At 38.0% G+C, this 20,784-nt stretch overlaps 1 protein-coding gene across 8 annotated transcripts in view; it reads right to left on the bottom strand.

Annotated features, from left to right (window-relative positions):
- Positions 1–1,333: 1,333 nt before the first annotated feature.
- Positions 1,334–20,784, bottom strand: part of LOC127433365 (PH and SEC7 domain-containing protein 3-like) — a 204,532-nt gene continuing 185,081 nt past the window's right edge. For all 8 annotated transcript variants that reach the window (XM_051685198.1, XM_051685199.1, XM_051685200.1 and 5 more), the window contains 5 exons: positions 16,372–16,442; positions 14,644–14,801; positions 13,694–13,838; positions 12,770–12,913; positions 1,334–4,151 (listed from right to left, as the gene is read on the bottom strand). In XM_051685198.1, coding sequence (XP_051541158.1) covers positions 3,951–4,151; positions 12,770–12,913; positions 13,694–13,838; positions 14,644–14,801; positions 16,372–16,442 — 719 coding nt within the window. In that variant the 3' untranslated portion in view covers positions 1,334–3,950. The remainder of the gene's footprint in view (positions 4,152–12,769; positions 12,914–13,693; positions 13,839–14,643; positions 14,802–16,371; positions 16,443–20,784) is intronic.

The following is a 20,784-nucleotide window of genomic DNA, read 5'->3' as shown; positions in this document are numbered from 1 at the left end:
AAATTATATAAAAAAAATGAGCTCAGTCAAAACAAAACGTAATTTGGTAATCGCGTTGCTGTTTTCCAAGCACTGAAAAGAAGAATCTGTTTTGGCAATGATCTTGCAGGAGGAAAAGTGCTGCCATTACCTGAGGTAATTAATGATCTGCTCTCTGAATCTAAAAATTCTGTGGATTTGGCTTCCGAATTCCCTTCAGTGTTTTCTGTTTGCGTGGTTATGCGAATGCATTTGCACAAATTTGGTGAGCTAGTTGTAGGAGGGAACCAAAGTAGTCTCCAGCACAAACGCAAGGATGCCTACAACTGCATCGCAAATTAGTTGCTGCACCTTGCGATGGCGATTGGTGGTTCCTGATGGCACGCTTAACAAAACCCAGCTGCTGCTATTCAGAGGCGAGCTGTCACGACTCTGGGCTGATCATGCTGTTCTAGTCTCTCTGCCAACCGGTAGTCCAAAACCCAGCATGCTCTTCTCTGTATGTTATTTCTGAGAGTAGTAACTTGATATGCTGTTTGTGATTTAAACCACGACTAGTTCTCTGCCTTTGAAGCAGTCAGGTTTGTAGGGGTGACCTGCCTGTTTTGTTCGAGTATGTAGGTAAGCTGTATTGTATCTTTATTTTCATATTTCTAGGTTATTTCCTTTATTTTCTAGATTCTTTTGTTTGTTTTTTTGTGCCAGGGACACTTTATTCTGCTGTTTTAAATCTGCTTATTCACAATAATAAATTAGTGTTGAATTTACACTGTGTATTCTGGTCTCTGGTCTGACGGTTGTGCGGGAGTCTTCCCCTTCCATTTTTATTGCGTCCTACCCCTAGGGGATGTAATAGTCATTTGTTTGGAATTTTGGAATGATGTATGATGCTCTGACAGAGCTGAGTGATCTGTCAAGGATGATCCAAAAGAGACAGATGAAACTTCCTGAGGCAGACAAGCTGCTGGCTTGCCAGATCCATGTCTTAGAGTCCATGGTTTCAACACCAGGCCCCTACACAACAGTTGCTCTCAAAGCTAAAGCAGTCAAATCATTTAAGAACGGAATGCTGCATAAGGAATAGACAGTAAAAATCAATGAAAGGCAGTTCTTCCACAGCATGGCTGAAAATCTAAAAAGTAGGATGGCTCCAACTACTTCTCATGTGAGCACACAAGCAGGTTGCAGCAGTACACCAGTTGTTGACCAGCTGTTGACAGATATGAAGGCTCTACAACCAGACAGTTGGCCTAAAGGACAACTTAACATTCAGCATGGTGATGCAGAGGTAATTCATTTGTGTGACAAACTTAAAGTAGATGAAAGAAATGTCTTGCTGAGGGCAGATGCAGTACATGGTTAAATACAATATTTTATTCACTGAAGCCAACATTGTGTCCTTGATCTTAGCAAGCAGGCGTAAGACACGCTCATGCCAAGAGATCACTTCACCAACAAATCCAATTTTCTGAACACAGGGCAACAGGTATATTTCACAACATTTACATATTTAAATGAACAGTACAGGATCACAGCTGAAAAAACAAAACACAAAAACAAAATAAACATTTCACTGTGTCTGAGTTTGGACACCAAATGGCCCAAGTGATGGCTAAGGCGTATTACAAACCAGCTCTCTCCATTTGAGAGAGATCAGAAAATACAGGGTTTGATAAAGTAAACACACAAAGATGACATAGCTGGAGTCAACAAGAAGTCATAACATGTACAATCAAGCTCAGTTAAAAAGAAAGAAAAAAAAAAAGGTAGTAGTATACGTCACAGTAAACAAGAAGTTTTTGGAAACAGAAGATTCAACTGTGACAAAATGACTGTACCAAACAAAATACTATCATAATCAAAGCTAGATATTTCATTCATTACGTTGATGTTAGTCTCACTTTTAAATCTACTTTTCTTTTATGCAGTTAGTTTTGGAAACCCAAAAGTGCTCCTGCCATCTTTGTTACAACATGCTTTCTCATTTTCTTGTGTTGTCTACATCCTTCTTAAAAATAATAACAGTTGAAAAATACTAAAAGTCTCTGTATGCCGTGCACTGTTAAAGGGTTAGTGCTAGAGTTACTGCCACAGGAAATATTTGGTCTGGAGAAGAGATGAACACCAAACAACAAAACACAGTTGTACATAAAAGAAGAGATCTCTTCATGTCGCCTTACATACTGATAACAATTTTGTAGTATTAATTACTATAATCTGCATATATATTGCTCAGAATAATGTAATTAGTTCTAAAAGTAGCAAAAACAAACAAACAAAAAAGATTAAGTGCTACTGTGTTTAGAACTGGACAAGAGAAATAACAAGTATGACAACATCGACTGTTGTGTTTGCAATTTCAAGGCAAGAAATACATGGTAAAAACCAGATGATGCAACAATATAAAGTATTTTAGTGGCAGAGCCTGAAACGACAATGTAGATATGAATGAATCCTTTCCATTTATCAAACAGCTAAAACTCCTCAAATTCAGAGTAAAAACATAATGACAAAGTAACTTTGCTAACAAAAATAAAGTGTCCATAAAAACATTTCAAGTAAACAAATGTTATTTTAGACTGGAGGGACTGATATAATAAACCAATATCTAAAAATATTCGCCGCTTTATTTTTTTTCCAAATACAGACTCCTTTTAAACCTTAAAAAAAAAAAAAAGTCAGTAGGTTTGTTATGGAGAAGATTTGTTGGTGTGCAATAAACAATGTAGAATGTTCATATAGTGTTCACCTTGGTTTCTTTCCATAATGAAAATGTATAGATGACATCTTAAATTCAAGATCAGCATCATGAAAAGCAATAGTTCCAAAGTGAAATGTCCTACAACAATGCAAATAGTCTTTTAAAAAACTATGTCTTGGAACAAACTGAATATGACAGCAAGAACACAAAACCACTGACAAACTAAAACGACTTTACACGTCAAGCCGAGTGAAATGTACCTTCGGCTGTGTACCTTCAATCAAAATCAACACAATTTGGTTATGTTCAAACAACCTGTGATATAATGAAGTAACGCATCACTACCTTTTATAAAGCTCTCTAAAAAAACCTAATTCATAAAGTGCACTATAAATACTACAGTCATCTTTACATCAATAATGTTTGGAACTGAGAATTACAAATTCGAATATATAAGATTATAAAATACACAAAAAGACCATTGGCATTTACACTACTCAAAAAAGCAGAAGTATACTCTTCAACAGATTAAAAAATAAAGTCACAAACTGCACAATTGAGGATGTTTACAGTAAGATCACTTTGCAGTCTGAAATGCCAGAACTTAGCAAGTACCTCAAAAACATTATAAAATGATCTATTTAGAGTTTGTCCATTGCTGTAACATGCTGGTATGATTCATTAACTGTGTGTGAGTATATATATTGATTTGGTGATTTGGTAGTAGTTGGTTAGTAAATTGATAGCAGAATATCATTAAACTCAACAAAAGGCTTTCAGAACAAATTCAGCATCGTATCCATGCACTGAAATCCTGAAGGATCCTCAAAATGTATAAAATCAAAGACCCACTAAACCTTTGTTTTACTGCAGACTGTAGTTAGTTCGACATGTGGTTATGTTTGCGTTTATTGAATTTATATAGTAAAATCACAGGTAACCTTCAAAGTGAGCCAACTACTCTACTGCCTTGTATATCTACAGTAAAATCAATGTGGAAATTTCCACTAAATTGAAGAAAATTCTTCTCTTGCAGGAGAAGTAAATTAGAGGACAGTACACAGAGAATGAAATATTTACACATTACAAATAAAACACGTCATGTTCCACACAATTTGCTCCACACGCAACAATTGTTCAAGGGAGACCTGGAGATTTACAACTTCCAAACAAATGTTTTCTTATACAGCTGTTGGCAGATAAATAAATTACATCCAAATACAGTCACGCATGATATACAATGGCTCTCTGACGGGAGGCAGAAGGCTATCTATGTAACCTTGGTTGTTTCGGGCCGGTGATCCTTGCGCTCGGAAGTGTTGCGTTTCACTTTGGCAGCGGCCGGCTGGGACTCCTGGTTGAGGGAGGGGCTGGACTGAGATTTCTTTAATACCATCTCTCCATCTCTGGACATCAGCGCCTCTTTTACTCCCTCTTTCAGAAGCTTCACGTACATCTCATAACGGCTCTCCTGCAGAGAAAAATTGCTTCTCATTATCTTTTCATTAGCAGCAACAGCCAAAAAAAGGAGTTCGAATGAAAGTTCTGCTCCAAACCCTAGTGAGCTGCCTCGCTGTCTACTGCCTACTACCTTCTAAGGCAAGATTCTAACTAAAATGCAATCTCATAATTTATAGATTTTAAACATTTAATTGTAGCTTGTTCTGGCCAAAAACCGCCCATCTGACATATAAATTGACCAATCATAGTTCGTATAGTTTTTGCGTGCCGTTTAAGGGCGGTTTTACCAGAGATAGATTATACTGTACCTCAATAAAAGACCGACATGGAAAAAAGCTCTTATCTAATGGCACGGCAGTCTCCATAATCAGTTTTGGAGAAACAGCAGAGAAAGTATAGAGAAACCAAATAAAGAACAGTACAGAAAATTTCACAACTTTTAGACTATTTCCCATAACTAGGAAAAGCAAGTAAAATAAAAAATAAAGGGGGGGAAAAAAAGAAAAAAAGTTTTGCTCATGAATATCTAGTTAAGTGTATATATAATAACATGTCTGACAAACGTCTTTGGCTGCTGCATTGTCTCTTGTTGTTCCAGTCTATCATCGATTCATTATTTTAGGCTGTTATAAAATGTTTACAAAATGTACAAAAGATTGCATAATCAAAATATAATGAATCATATTTTGTCATTAATTGAAGATTCGCTGCCCAACTCTGAATGTGCACAACGCGCGTCTGTCTGTTTTTCCTTCAGGTTACTGTAGTAATCTTAGTAAGTGCGCACCAGTTTTTTATTGACTATCTGAACAGTCTATTTTCAAATAACAAGAGACGCCATAACCACTGCGTTTTAATATGCATGCTAAGTTGCTAAAATATGCATGCTAAAAGTGAAGTTCAGTTTTGAAGACGCTGCATTGTGTTCCATTTAGCTGTGCTCTGTCTAGCTGTTTGAACCATTTGCCTGCTGTACACTGCCACACGTGCCTGGAGTGTGTGTCCAAGTGTTCGCTCGTGAGGAAGCCACGGTGCTCTGTATTGTTGCTGTAATGATTCATGAAGCGTTCCATTCAACTCAGAGTTGAACTGAGGAAAGTGCAATGGAATGACACTTTATATCGGACATCTAACTTGGAAACTTGTGCGGAAATCTTCGTCAAGATGCAGGTGTGTGTTACATCACCCAGGGCAGGGAGGTTTACAGTCAGTGACAAACATTCACTTTTATTAAATAATATCCATTAACGAGCCAAAGTTCTTACATTAAATGATAATAAAATGTGTTTAGCAAATGTTTTGCATAGACGTGTTGAAAACACGGTTACACTTTTGATTATCGTAATGATAGAATTTCAGCATCGTATCAGTTTGTTTGCTATGAGAAGTCTCTGATAATCAATGTACCCCTCACAATCACAACGCAATCAATCTCAAAATTAAAAATAAGCTCCCTCTTTGACACGTAACTGTCACTGGATTTCAAATGAAGAAGTCACATCATGCGTGATCACTATCGATCATCGTTTTCATGATCGATCAGTGCTGCCACAACCAAGTACCTGAGTACTCGTGCCCATCCCTAATAAGGACTGTATCGCCTAGATATCACAGAGACTGTGTCTGTTCCCTGAACTACCAAACACATCATTAAAAACAAAATTATGTTCAAACTTGGAAAAACTTTTTTTTGAAGATAAACATCATATAAAAAGGTAGGGTTACTAAACATTAGATCTCTTTCAACCAAAGCACTAATTGTAAATGAAATTACAGATCATAGTTTGGATGTGCTCTGTTTGACTGAAACCTGGCTTAAACCGGATGAATGAGTTTAAATGAGTCTACTCCCCCAGGTTTTTGTTATAAACATGAGCCTCGTCTGAAGGGTCGAGGAGGGGTGTTGCTACAATTTACAGTGAAGTTTTTGGTGTTACTCAAGAGGACAGGATATACAGGTGCATCTCAATAAATTAGAATGTCGTGGAAAACTTCATTTATTTCAGTAATTCAACTCAAATTGTGAAACTCGTGTATTAAATAAATTCAATGCACACAGACTGAAGTAGTTTAAGTCTTTGGTTCTTTTAATTGTGATGATTTTGGCTCACATTTAACAAAAACCCACCAATTCACTATCTCAAAAAATTAGAATATGGTGACATGCCAATCAGCTAATCAACTCAAAACACCTGCAAAGGTTTCCTGAGCCTTCAAAATGGTCTCTCAGTTTGGTTCACTAGGCTACACAATCATGGGGAAGACTGCTGATCTGACAGTTGTCCAGAAGACAATCATTGACACCCTTCACAAGGATTCATTACCAAAGAAGCTGGCTGTTCACAGAGTGCTGTATCCAAGCATGTTAACAGAAAGTTGAGTGGAAGGAAAAAGTGTGGAAGAAAAAGATGCACAACCAACCGAGAGAACCTCAGCCTTATGAGGATTGTCAAGCAAAATCGATTCAAGAATTTGGGTGAACTTCACAAGGAATGGACTGAGGCTGGGGTCAAGGCATCAAGAGCCGCCACACACAGACATGTCAAGGAATTTGGCTACAGCTGTCGTATTCCTCTTGTTAAGCCACTCCTGAACCACAGACAATGTCAGAGGCGTCTTACCTGGGCTAAGGAGAAGAAGAACTGGACTGTTGCCCAGTGGTCCTAAGTCCTCTTTTCAGATGAGAGCAAGTTTTGTATTTCATTTGGAAACCAAGGTCCTAGAGTCTGGAGGAAGGGTGGAGAAGTTCATAGCCCAAGTTGCTTGAAGTCCAGTGTTAAGTTTCCACAGTCTGTGATGATTTGAGGTGCAATGTCATCTGCTGGTGTTGGTCCATTGTGTTTTTTGAAAACCAAAGTCACTGCACCCATTTACCAAGAAATTTTGGAGCACTTCATGCTTCCTTCTGCTGACCAGCTTTTTAAAGATGCTGATTTCATTTTCCAGCAGGATTTGGCACCTGCCCACACTGCCAAAAGCACCAAAAGTTGGTTAAATGACCATGGTGTTGGTGTGCTTGACTGGCCAGCAAACTCGCCAGACCTGAACCCCATAGAGAATCTATGGGGTATTGTCAAGAGGAAAATGAGAAACAAGAGACCAAAAAATGCAGATGAGCTGAAGGCCACTGTCAAAGAAACCTGGGCTTCCATACCACCTCAGCAGTGCCACAAACTGATCACCTCCATGCCACGCCAAATTGAGGCAGTAATTAAAGCAAAAGGAGCCCCTACCAAGTACTGAGTACATATACAGTAAATGAACATACTTTCCAGAAGGCCAACAATTCACTAAAAATGTTTTTTTTTTATTGGTCTTATGATGTATTCTAATTTTTTGAGATAGTGAATTGGTGGGTTTTTGTTAAATGTGAGCCAAAATCATCACAATTAAAAGAACCAAAGACTTAAACTACTTCAGTCTGTGTGCATTTAATTTATTTAATACACGAGTTTCACAATTTGAGTTGAATTACTGAAATAAATGAACTTTTCCACGACATTCTAATTTATTGAGATGCACCTGTATGTTTTTTTTTTTTTTTGTTTAAGTTTGTCTTTTGAACTAATAATGCTTAATGTGACAGCATCAGATATAATAAAAAAAAACTGTCATCTTTTGCCCTTGCTATAGTATACAGATCACCTGGGCCGTATTCCGATTTAGATCTAGTAGTTACTGTGGATAGAGCTTTAATTGTTGATGACTCCAACATTCACATACAGTAGATAATGAAAATGATACATTGGGATTAGCATTTATCGATATTCTCAACTATCTTGGAGTCAGACAAAATGTGACAGGACCAACTCATCGCCATAATCATACGCTAGATTTAATTCTGTCATATGGAGTTGATGTTGATACTACAGAAATTCTACCGCAGAGTGATGACACCTCAGATCATCACCTCATCTCATTTGCTGCGATCAGCTAATGCCATTCAATCTACACCATGCTATCACTCAGATAGAACTATTCTTTCAACCACTAAAGACATCTGGACGATTATTAGTGAAGCTTTGTCTCATACTCAGTAAGCCAAAAAGTCTAGAAGATATAGTAATCAAAAATATTAATAATGTCTTCTCTAGCACTCTTGATATTGCCACCCCCTTCGATTAAAGAAAATAGCCCTGCACCGTGGTACAAGGATCACACTCATGATCTCAACAGGGCAGCTCGGAAAATGGAGCACAAGTGGAAGAATACAAAATTAGAAGTAGTTCGCGGTGCATGGAAGGATGGTGTCTAGCTACAGACAGGCACTAAAAGCTGCCAGGTCACTATCCTTAGGACATGTCCCAAGAAACTTTAAAATGGCAGTTATCAAACTGCTTAAGAAGCCACAGCTTGATCCTGGAGAATTGGCTAATTATAGACCGATTTCAAATCTCCCATTTATGTCGAAAATACTAGAAAAGGTAGTGTCCAACAAACTATGTTCAATTCTACAGAGAAAGTATATATGAAGAACTTCAATCAGGATTTAGGCCCCATCACAGTACAGAGACTGCACTTATCAGAGTTACTAATGACTTGCTCTTATCTGATCGTGGCTGCATTTCTCTTCTAGTGCTTTTAGTGCTGCCTTCGACACCACAGATCATGAAGTTCTCTTGAATAGGCTTGAGAATTTTGTTGGTATTTGTGGACTTGCATTAGCATGGTTTAGGTCCTATTTATCAGACTGCTACTACTTTGTGTAAATGCGGAATTGTCAAATCAAACAAAAGTATGGAGTGCAACAGGGATTAGTTTTAGGGGCTCTGCTTTTCTCCTTATATATGCTTCCCCTGGGAGATATCATCAGAAATCATGTTTCCACTGTTATGCCGACAATACCCAACTTTATATATCTTCTAAACTTGACGAAATTTCACAATTCTCCAAATTAGCAGTGTATCAATTAAATTAAATACTGGATGGCCAAAAATTTCCTTTTACTCAATTCCGACAAAACAGAGGTACTAATTATTGGACCAGAAACCTCTAAAAATAAGCCGCTAAAATACAATTTGACTCTTGATGGATGTACTGTTACGTCGTCTTCTACAGCGAAGAAATTAGGTGTTATATTTGATACCAATCTATCCTTTGAAAATCTAATTTCCAATGTTTGTAGAACAGCATTCTTCCACCTCAGAAATATTGCTAAGTTACGACACATGCTCTCTGTTGCGGATGCTGAAAAACGAATTAATGCATTCATGACCTCAAGACTAGATTATTGTAATGCATTACTGGGAGGATGTCCTGCAAATTCAATACATTTTAATTGGTTCAAAATGCAGCAGCCAGAGTGCTGACTAGAACCAAGAAATATGATCATATTAGCCCCATTTTATTGTCGTTACACTGGCTACATTTTAAATTTCATATTAAATTCTGCTAACTACGTACAAAGCTTTGAATGGTCTAGTTCCGCAGTACTTAAGTGACCTTCTACCACACTATATTCCATCATGTTCATTATGATCACATAATTCTGGCCTGTTATTAGTTCCTAGAATATCAAAATCCACAAAAGGAGGTAGATCCTATTCCTACTTGGCTCCAAAACTATGGAATAGTCTCCCTAACACTGTTCAGGATGCAGACACACTCACTCAGTTTAATTCTAGACTAAAGACTCATCTATTTAGTCAGGCATACACCTAATTTATCCTTCAACTCACAATTAGGCTGCTTTAGTTAGGTCTGCCGGAACCAGAAACATTTATTATGCCCTATAACGCTGCAAAAAAATTGAATGGCATCTACGCTAATATTATTCTATTTGTTTCCCTGTCTCAGCTTCTGGATGAAGGTTCCACTGCCTGAACCTTGGACTTAGGATGGACCCCACTGAACCTCACCGAACCGACCTGCGATGCACCTCATTGATCTCTGCCTGCATCACCTTTGTCTATTGATGGACTACACTCTTGAAATGGAATACATAGACTATCATTTAATTGCCAACAAAAGCCTTCATCAGCCAGACTAACAAAGGACAATGTGAACTTCTGCTGTTAATCCAGGATGGACTTCAAAAGACATTATTCATTAATCTTACAGTTCATACAAAATCTTTGTTTGAACACTGGCCCTTAACACTTAGTTTACTAATTTTAAACCATGACTTGCACTGCACACAAAAAACTAATATTGGCATTATATTCATGCTGTTTAGCCAGAGGGGAACTGGCCCCCTCAGTGAGCCTGGTTTCTCCCAAGGTTATTTTTCTCCATTAACCAACATCTTATGGAGTTTTGTGTTCCTTGCCACAGTCGCCTTTGGCTTGCTCACTGGGGTTCTAAATACAATTATTATTGATATACACATTTAACAATCATATTTAATTAAACTACACAATAATGACTAAGACTTTATAGATATTACGGTTTCATTTTCTGTTAAAGCATGATTTTCTGTAAAGCTGCTTTGAAACAATGTTAGTTGTGAAAAGCGCTATACAAATAAAAATGACATGACTTCAGGAAAAAATCAGAGTAAAATGGTGCTGGGCTCTGGTTATTACAAGACTTATGGATGCTTGGAGATACGCGCCTATGGGGTTGAGCTTAATCGCCATCTGGCAATTAATTGCGACACCTTCTATAGAGGCTCGAGTAATCGTCATTCCTGGCGGAGTTAAGATAGCGTCAGCTACTGATACAGTTACCTTATTCAGGGACCTGGGGTTATTTACATAATCCAGACTATCATATCCAATAGTTCTCACTCCAAAGAACATAACATTTTTGCCTTAATTGCTTAAAAAAAATAAAATAAAAACTTGGACACCAAAGTGAAGCCTAATTGTGGAAAACGGCAGATGTTTGCTGAGTTTTTACATTTATTATGATTTATATAGTAAGGCTGCATATTACCCTTTAAAAAATATAATGGCTAGATTAAAACCCTTAACTGCATCCCAAAAATTGTTTGAATCAATTAAGATGAGCACAACATGACGTCTACATTCATTAGGGCTGAAACGATTAGTCGACGTTATCGAAACGTTGACAAAATTGAAAAACATTTGTTGACGAATAGTCGTTTGATCTCATTTAACATAACATCATTTGAAACTTTAATGACACGTGAGAGCAGCACTGCAGTTCACACCTGACTAAGAAGAATTATGCCGAGTTAACACTATACGATTTTAGGCCCGATTTTCACTCGCCGACAGTTTTGTGGAGATCGCCGACAAAAGCCCGAAATCATAGGCAAATCAGAGCTCACTCCCGTGAGTGACGAACGCAATGTATGAATTATCAAAGACGCGATCTGAGAGAAGCGCCAACGCGTCGCCGATGTCAGCGAGATATCTAGCATGTTAAATATCTGGACCTGTCTGCGATTCCAGACCGCACAATGTGAAATGTGTTTTGACTGAATACAACTGCAGCGTTGACCTACGGCCAATGAGAGAGAGCAAGAAACGGGACACAATAAGTTTCAGTGGGAGGAGTCCTGATGTACCTGCAACAGAACATCAACTAGCATGGCTGCGGTATCAAGAAAGTCTCATTGGACCGAAGAAATGGAGGAAAAATTAGTGGAACATTGGCAGGAGCACCAGTGCCTATTTGATGTTTCCTCTGAACTGTACCACAACCAGGTGGAGAAAGAGAAGAGTTGGAGAGAAATTGCCAATTCTCTTGGACAGTCAGGTAAGCAAATAGGTAGATTTTTTCAGTAGGAGGTACTTTTTCATATTGTAACCAATAAAATATATGATGCCTTTACACATTATGTAAAGGCAATTAAAAACATACACATCATATTCTGAAATGAGTAACATATGATCATGCATTTGTTTTCGTATTTCGTATCACTTCTCGTGTGTACTCTGTTGTGAAACGTAATTTGGAGTCAGGTCGAGTCGTCGGGGATTTGTCAATAGTGAAATGTTTTGTAATGTGTTCACGCCTGTCGTGTAATTTGAAAACCCTACGAATTCCATGACAAAACAGACAGTTGTGTAATATGAACGGTACCACAATCCGACGTCTTTGAAAGTCGTGTAGTGTATAGGAGGCATTACACAGCTCACAGTCTAGATGCACTCTAAACTTTCCAAACAGCTTTTTGTCCTGTCTGTTTTCACTCACGTAATACAGTACATTAACAGCTGTGTTTACATTAATTTCACATCGACAGCAGATTTTGTCCCGTCTGTTTACACTCTTGTAATACAGTAACAGCAGTGTTAACATCAATAATCGCATCAAGAGGGTCATTTTGACTAAGAGGCGCATTTGACTATACACACGCTCTATAGAGCGTGTGCAGACATACGCATGCGAGCGTTTTAAAGCAGCTGACTGTAGTCAAACAGCGCGCGGGTACCGAACTGAGTCAGTTCTTGGTAATGGCGGTACTTTTAACATCGGTGGCTATTAAAATATTGAACTGAGCAGAGATTCCGCCACACGCCCAGCCAGTTGTATCTTCATGTGACCTCAACTATCAATCATGCTGGAAAATTAACCAGGCTTCAGCAAACCCATTTCCATAAATTCTGTGAGTCCCTGTGTGTGTCAGTATACGCTGATGTGAGATGAAAATATGACTCCGGTTTTAAAGCAGCTTTATTTTGTGTCTCTGGCCTCATAAAAAGCAACAGGTCCTACCTCAAATTCCAGGTAGTGCTCTTTCAAGCGGTACTCATCGATCTCTTTGGCTTTGACTTTCTTATCTGGGGGGTAGGATCTGTGCTCAGTGAGCTCTGTGGAGACGTGCTTCAGCTTGGCCTCATGGGATTTCAGCTGCTCTTCCTGGAATATAGCAAACACAGAATTAACAGCACAAAAACTTTCAGATGGACACATTTAACATATTACTATGCCTGTAAAAGTCTTAAAAATGAAAAATCTGTCATCATTTACTTATGTCATTTACAAACCCATATGACTTTATTCTGTGAAACACAAAAGGACATGTTAAACAATGTTTACATTGCTCTTTTCCATTCACATATTCAAACTTGGTTCTTTGTGTTAAGTTACAACAAATGCGAGACAAACAAGAACCAATGGCGCTTGGCATCACTGATGTCAAACCTGGTGTGAAACACCTTGTCATGCCATTTAAGCAATGTCACTCAAGCAAGGCTGATATTCAGACCAACACATAATTGCCAGTGTGATATTAAATGACAGTGTTTTCAGTCTTCTAATGTTAAAGTTTTCCAAACGCTCTGTTTTTGGTGGAGGAAACACAAATCCAGTGTGGATGAGAGGCTTAAGTGTTGCAAAATCAATATGTTTTCAAACGAAAACATTAGTGTAGACATGGTCTAAATATCTAAAATAAATTTAAATGAGTTACCTTGGCAATGGCAAATTGACAACGTACTAAAGCCATTCCACCAGCACGGTTGAGCACAGTTAGCTAACTATGCCAAGAAATCCGTTTGTAATCATGCCGTGCAGAACCGTGCTCAAGTGGAAAATCTACTGGAACCATTTCTCAACGTGCTCAGAAACATTCAGCCCCATGGTGGAAAAGCAGCTAATGAAGACAGAATTTTTGTGGTAACTATACTTTAAACCCACCTGAGACATTCGGGTGGTGGTTGCCGGCAGCAGCGGACGGCTAAATTTTTTCTGTGAGCCAATGGCAGCAGGGAATGATGGTGCAGAAAACATGGCTGCCACTGAATTTATGATTCTAATCCAGGACTCCATTTCATCAGGACTCCTACAAAGAGACATTTTAGACATGTTTAGATTAGGAAACTGGAAAACACTTTCTCAGTCTAGTAAACTCTGACTTGACTGGTGTAAGTAAACTTTTGTGAGAAAAAGCACATGGGTTTGTTACATCAATCAGCTTGGAAACAAGGAACTAGGTTGACACAAAGAATGCTTATGCTGATAAAATGACCACAGTATCTTTTAAAAATATATCCAGAGTTAAGAGGCATTTAGTATCAAGTTAACTAGATATCCATGAGCAGAACTGTTTATTTAGCTTTGATTTGTAAAATAATCATTACTTAAATTCTCTACATTTCCACTATTTTTCTTGCGTTTTCTGCACAACTGTTTGCAGAGACTGGCGCGTCATCATTTAAACGTTTTTTGTGCCAGTCTATTATTATGGTATAATTCATTTCAGATTAACCCGCACCAAAGAGACATGAAAAATAAAACAAGCTGTGGTTGATCATTTTACATGTCAGTCAGATGCTCTCTTCTTGTCTAATAAACTGCAATGTGCACCAGACTTCATGCTGTTTAGCCAAAGGTCTTGCTATGCAAGACTACACTCCTGCAAACTTACAGCATTCTGGCCTCTTAGGACAGGCCCAATCACTCTTAATTATTATAAGAACGTCTCTCAGCATACTGGGTGCAGAAGAAATAAAGGTTTGCAGTCAGACGAATGGGAGAGATAAGAGTGTTTTACTTTAGCTTGAACTCAAGCATGAAATTAGATTTGGAGTTGAGGGCAGGTCCGGTATGTATGTGTCAGACATGTGATGACTGCATAGGGCCCTTACTGGGCCTGGAAGAGGAACACTCTCCAGTCAGCAGTCTTGAGCTTCAGAACGTTGGGTTTCTTTTCATAGTCCATTGCTTTGATGGCGAGAGAATGATGCACGCTGATGGCATTCTTCAGATCGTCCTCTGATAGAGATTTCTCTGGCTTATACTCATCCTGCAGGACACACACACACACACACACACACACAAATGATGAACAACTATATTTAAATACACTCAAGGGGGGCATTTCTCTAGTGATGAGCGGTGATGGATGCGTTTGGGGGAGGGGGTTATTGAGTTTAACGCAATTTGCACTGAATGCGGATCAAACTTTAAGAAGTGTGTCATTGAACATGGTATAGAAATTAAATCCTCTGTAGAAAATCATTAAATACAAAACACCAAAAATAAAATGCTCTGTTGTCAGTAACATGTAAGCATCAACGGCTAAAAACATTCCGGAATGTTTAAATCTGTAATAAAGATAAACTTGAATATTCAACGTGACCAAATATCAATAAATAATAAAAACACACAAAAGTTAAATATTAAATAACACAAATAAAAAAATTAAATCACTTTGCAAAATGCTGGGGAAAAAAACACCACGTTGATTACTAACATTGTGAACCTGAACGTTGCCAACTTGAACAGCTTATTAGCAAACAGATGGACAATAATTAAATGGTTCAGTCCTACCTTGGCTGAAAGCTTTTCAAAGTTTTTATTTATTTATTTATTTTTTTTTACAGTAAAAACCCCCAACATGTTGACTTGTCCGGTTTTAGAAAGGACTTCACTGGGGTCACGATGTTTCTAGTCACACTGAATACCAGTTCAGAAGCCGTGTAACTCTCCAATGAAATGTACGAGGTGTTTTTGATTCCGGTAAAGAAGAGGAGGATCATGAGGATAATTCAACAATTTTAATGATATGTTTTCTTATGGAAATAAGAGAAGAAACAACTCTGCAAGACATTACTAATGCACTAACAATGTTTTAGAAGAAAAATCTTGTTTATTCAGATGATCCAGTCATAGTATTTTGGGGATTGCCCGAACTGAGCTGCGTAAGTTGAACAGATTTACAAGCGAGTTAATCACCTTTTTTCAAACACATCCTATATACAGTATATATGAGATTAATCAGCTTTTTCAACATCATAAATATTATATTAACATGTACATCTGCACAGACAATGAAGCAAATGCACAGCTGAGCTTAAAGTTGCTAAATGCATGCCTCACATTGTAAGAATGAGCCATGTAGCGCAACATTCTGAAGTCTCTAGAAAATGGTAAATGAATATGTCTCTAAATGCATGAATAATCCATAACACAGTAACTAATGATATAAAACTTCACTATACTCCTCATATGCCATTATTTCAAGTATTCACAAGGTCTTATCTAAGTATCACCACTGCTGTGGATCGGTTGTCACTGTGATCCTTGCAGATAAAATCAAATCTGATGACAGTCATTGAGTGTGATTGGTGCTCGGGAGTAAATGAAGCATCTTTAGTATGCCATGGACCTTCACCAATGCAGCCACACATACAGCCATTACTGCACGCCTGACTGCACTGTACAGCAACTCAAGCAAGCCCAAATGGTGCACAGAAATAAACTTTTCTAATAGAGAATGAGCATGCGCTGGGATGCTGAAATAAATGTGTGAATGTGAACAATTATTGATCATGTTTACTGTGAATTGATTGATGCTTGAATAATCATCATACCTTCTGCAAATACAGGATCATGCCTTTAAGAACAGCATAGAAGGTTTTCCAACCTCGCTTTCCTCTAGGCGCTAAAGAACACACATAAAAACATGTATAAAATCATGCTAATAATAATAATCATGTGCATTCCACTGTGAGATTTAAAGGGCTCATTCACCCAAAAATTCTGTTCTCATTGCAGATCTGCATATTAAAACTTGAAGCACTGTAATTCATAATAAAACATAAGAACCAAACCTGGCATGCAACTGCAAGCAGGCCACGGGTATGATGCATGTATTTATGAACATCTGACATTTTGTTCAGGTCATTTGGTGTAACCCTGTGAAAACATCTTGATACACTTGACTATATAACAATGAACAATATTCTTTACTAGTGATAAACCAAAATGAAAATTCTTTGCCGAAACCCAAATTCTCCACAGACTTGTCAGGACCCAAGATGCAGAGAGGCAATGAAAGATGTTTCATTAAAAAGAAACAAAACCAACAAAATATAAACAAATCACTAGATAAGAGAGGTTTTTTCAAAAACAGAACCAAAAACAAAACTCACAAGGGAAACAAAAATAGAACTAAAAACAAACCGGCAACAGACAGAAACGACTCGACTGGAGACTGAAGACATAGGAGAGAATATAAAGGGAAGGAAGGATTGAAAACAGGTGCTGCCCAATATCACCTGTGAGAAACAGAGGGAAGGAGGAAAACAAAAGCACATGGACAACCTGAGAGATGGGTGGAGGAAATCCTGCCAAATCAAGAATAGAACAAGACCAAAATGGCAGAATCATGACAAGACTGGGCTGAAGACCAAAACCAAAACGGATTATTTTCATTTCGATTTTGTTTGGAATAACTGAACAAACTCCAAATGTTATTATTAGGGGTACACAGAAACCACTTTTTCCGTAACTACACATTTCATAATAAAATAAACAGAAAAGAATTACATAAAAAAAAGCTTTATTGTTAACGACTCTACTTGATAATGCAGCAGCAAAATGAACAGTTATTTCAGTAAAAATCATGAAGCCAGTTCTATTGGCACATTCCCCCCCTTTGTGTTCATTTTAGTTGTGATAGGATATCACATTACTTAATGCCAATCTTAATTTAAATATTATTGCAATTTAACAACAATAATAAAGCAATATTATACAATAATACAATTTCAGTTGTAATTTCTCAACTTTAAAACCCTCTGGCTTTAATTTTGGCGGAACATTCCAGTAAGAACTTTGAGCTGTGCTAAAAACAGTAGCTTCACGAGCCATAAGTGCGTGTGCTGCTATGAGTGTGTGTCAACAACAGAAAAGCACTCATTCATTGAAGGGTGCTGTGCATGCAGATGATATATTTACTTATTAAACACATCCTTAGAGATTCACAAAATTACTGCATGACTTCAAGAGACTTTGAATATAATGCATAAGTCATATTGACTACTTTAATGGTGCCTTTATGCTTCTTTAATGCCATACTGAAGCTTGACAGTAACGACCATGACACACAATACCAGAGAAATGGAAAGCACTCTTCATTAATTTAATGTGCAACATAAACAATGCTTTTTCTTCATGTGAGTGTTTCTGTTATCATATTTTAAAGTAACAGTTTCTGTTCAAATTTTCTTTCAACCGAAAACCCAAAATAGCAATTTATGCCATTTTCGGCTGAAATTGGCATTCCTATTTTTTATCTTGAAAAATATGTTTGAAAACTTTTTAATAAATGATTAATTTGCGTAAACTCATGTATGGAAGGAAAGTATTTGAATCCCTTTTACTTGATGGTTACAGTCATTCAATACATTTTTGTAGAAAATGCTATAAATCTTTTTCAAAAATTTCTGAAACCAACATGGACATAAATATAGCATTTCTACGAACTTGACACATGCTTTAAACTAGATCTTTAAAAAATGTCTCATTTTTTATTACCTAGGACAACCTTATTTGTCAATGACCCTGAGATTTTTATGAAATTATGCAGGTTTGGAAAGACTTGAGGGTTTCTAAATGATGTTTAAAGTTACTCTTTAAACTTGTCAAACAATTTACCACTCTGCTTAGCCTCTCAAGGACATTACTAACATTTAAACTGTCAAATGTTTCCCTTGATAGCCATCACTGTGGGGCAGCTTTATTTACAGCTGTGCTATAAGAGGTTTGGGAAGCAACCAAATCCTTTATGCCACACGCACACACACGCACGCACACACACACGCGCGCGCACATGCACACGCACAGTTTTGCATTCTCTCGGCATGTGACGGGTCAGATCACTAAAGCCCTTCTGTTTTTACCTCACTGTAATACAGCCCCACACACGTTCATTAAACCACACTGGCATGACAAGTATTGAACACTCAGGGTGGCATGCCCACTAAACTCATGTTGGCACCTCTTCTGCCACAATGGGACAGTAAATCATAAAGCAATGTAGGGCAGAGGGTGATTTGCTCCTTTTACCCCCTGTTACATACAATGGCTCCAAAACAATTTGGACACTTAAGCCACACTTAAACTAGGGCTGAACGGTATGGCAATATACATCATGGTGACAGTAGAGATTTTTCTATACCGTCTATATTGCGGTATGTAAATATCGGTGTGCGTGACGTTCCACCTGTCCTCATGTAGATCAAGAGTGAGAGACACGAACAAACATGGAAAAACAATGAACACAGGAAATGCGCGATGACTCTAAAACACGAGTCAAACGCAGGTCAAGGAATTTGTTTTTGCATTAAAAATAGAGAGATCTTCGCGAGCGCTTTCTCTGTCGCATGTGGGCGATGGTTCAAATGAAAACTGATGCGCTAATTGTCCATTCTCTGTGGTGGGAAACCCGCTGCTCTTGGTTACTGTTGCTGGCACCATCAAGCTTTCCTTTTCTGACTTCTGTACTTCCGCAAACATGGAGAGAGAAGCGATCGCAATTACCTCAGGGATTAATAAATAGCACATTTGTCGCATACTGTCAATATCTAGAATATAGTCTCCAAAAAGGTTTCCCGTATACAATGGTGAGCTGAATCCAAAACAAATTAGTGATGGAGGGGTTTGCTACATAATCAAAGCAAATGTTTATGTTCAACTAGAGTGAAGTCTCATTTTTGGACAAAAAAACGATGCAGAGTAAATAAAACAGATTCAGTTTTATTTTTTATCTTTATTGAATAAGTTTTCTTTTCATTGCAATGGAGATGACAGCTCTACCATTCAGCTACTTTGGACATAGTTATAAATCAAAAAGGAACTTTCATTATTTTTCAGAAGTTTTTGAATCACTTTCCATTAAAATGTGTAGGCTATATCGTCACATATATTGTTATAGTCCAAAAATATCAAGAATATTGCCATTTAAATGTTTGCTTATATTGCCCACCCCAGCCACATGGTTATTTAATATATAAACATTGTTTATTTTATTTTCCAGGAAAAAAAGAAAATAATATATATATATATATATATATATATATATATATATATATATATATATATATATATACATATATATATATATATACACACACACACACACTATATTGCCAAAAGTATTCGCTCACCCATCCAAATAATTGAATTCAGGTGTTCCAATCACTTCCATGGCCACAGGTGTATAAAATGAAGCACCTAGGCATGCAGACTGCTTCTACAAACATTTGTGAAAGAATGGGCCGCTCTCAGGAGCTCAGTGAATTCCAGCGTGGTACTGTGATAGGATGCCACCTGTGCAACAAGTCCAGACGTGAAATTTCCTCGCTACTAAATATTCCACAGTCAACTGTCAGTGGTATTATAACAAAGTGGAAGCGATTGGGAATGACAGCAACTCAGCCACGAAGTGGTAGGCCACGTAAAATGACAGAGCGGGGTCAGCGGATGCTGAGGCGCATAGTGCGCAGAGGTCGCCAACTTTCTGCAGAGTCAATCGCTACAGATCTCCAAAGTTCATGTGGCCTTCAGATTAGCTCAAGAACAGTGCGTAGAGAGCTTCATGGAATGGGTTTCCATGGCCAAGCAGCTGCATCCAAGCCATAAATCACCAAGTGCAATGCAAAGCGTCGGATGCAGTGGTGTAAAGCACGCCACCACTGGACTCTAGAGCAGTGGAGACGCGTTCTCTGGAGTGACGAATCACGCTTCTCCATCTGGCAATCTGATGGACGAGTCTGGGTTTGGCGGTTGCCAGGAGAACGGTACTTGTCTGACTGCATTGTGCCAACTGTGAAGTTTGGTGGAGGGGGATTATGGTGTGGGGTTGTTTTTCAGGAGCTGGGCTTGGCCCCTTAGTTCCAGTGAAAGGAACTCTGAATGCTTCAGCATACCAAGAGATTTTGGACAATTCCATGCTCCCAACTTTGTGGGAACAGTTTGGGGATTGCCTCTTCCTGTTCCAA

The sequence above is a fragment of the Myxocyprinus asiaticus genome, chromosome 43 (genome assembly GCF_019703515.2).
Source record: "Myxocyprinus asiaticus isolate MX2 ecotype Aquarium Trade chromosome 43, UBuf_Myxa_2, whole genome shotgun sequence".
Taxonomy (NCBI): Eukaryota; Metazoa; Chordata; class Actinopteri; order Cypriniformes; family Catostomidae; genus Myxocyprinus; species Myxocyprinus asiaticus.
This window is presented reverse-complemented; position numbering and strand designations above follow the sequence as displayed.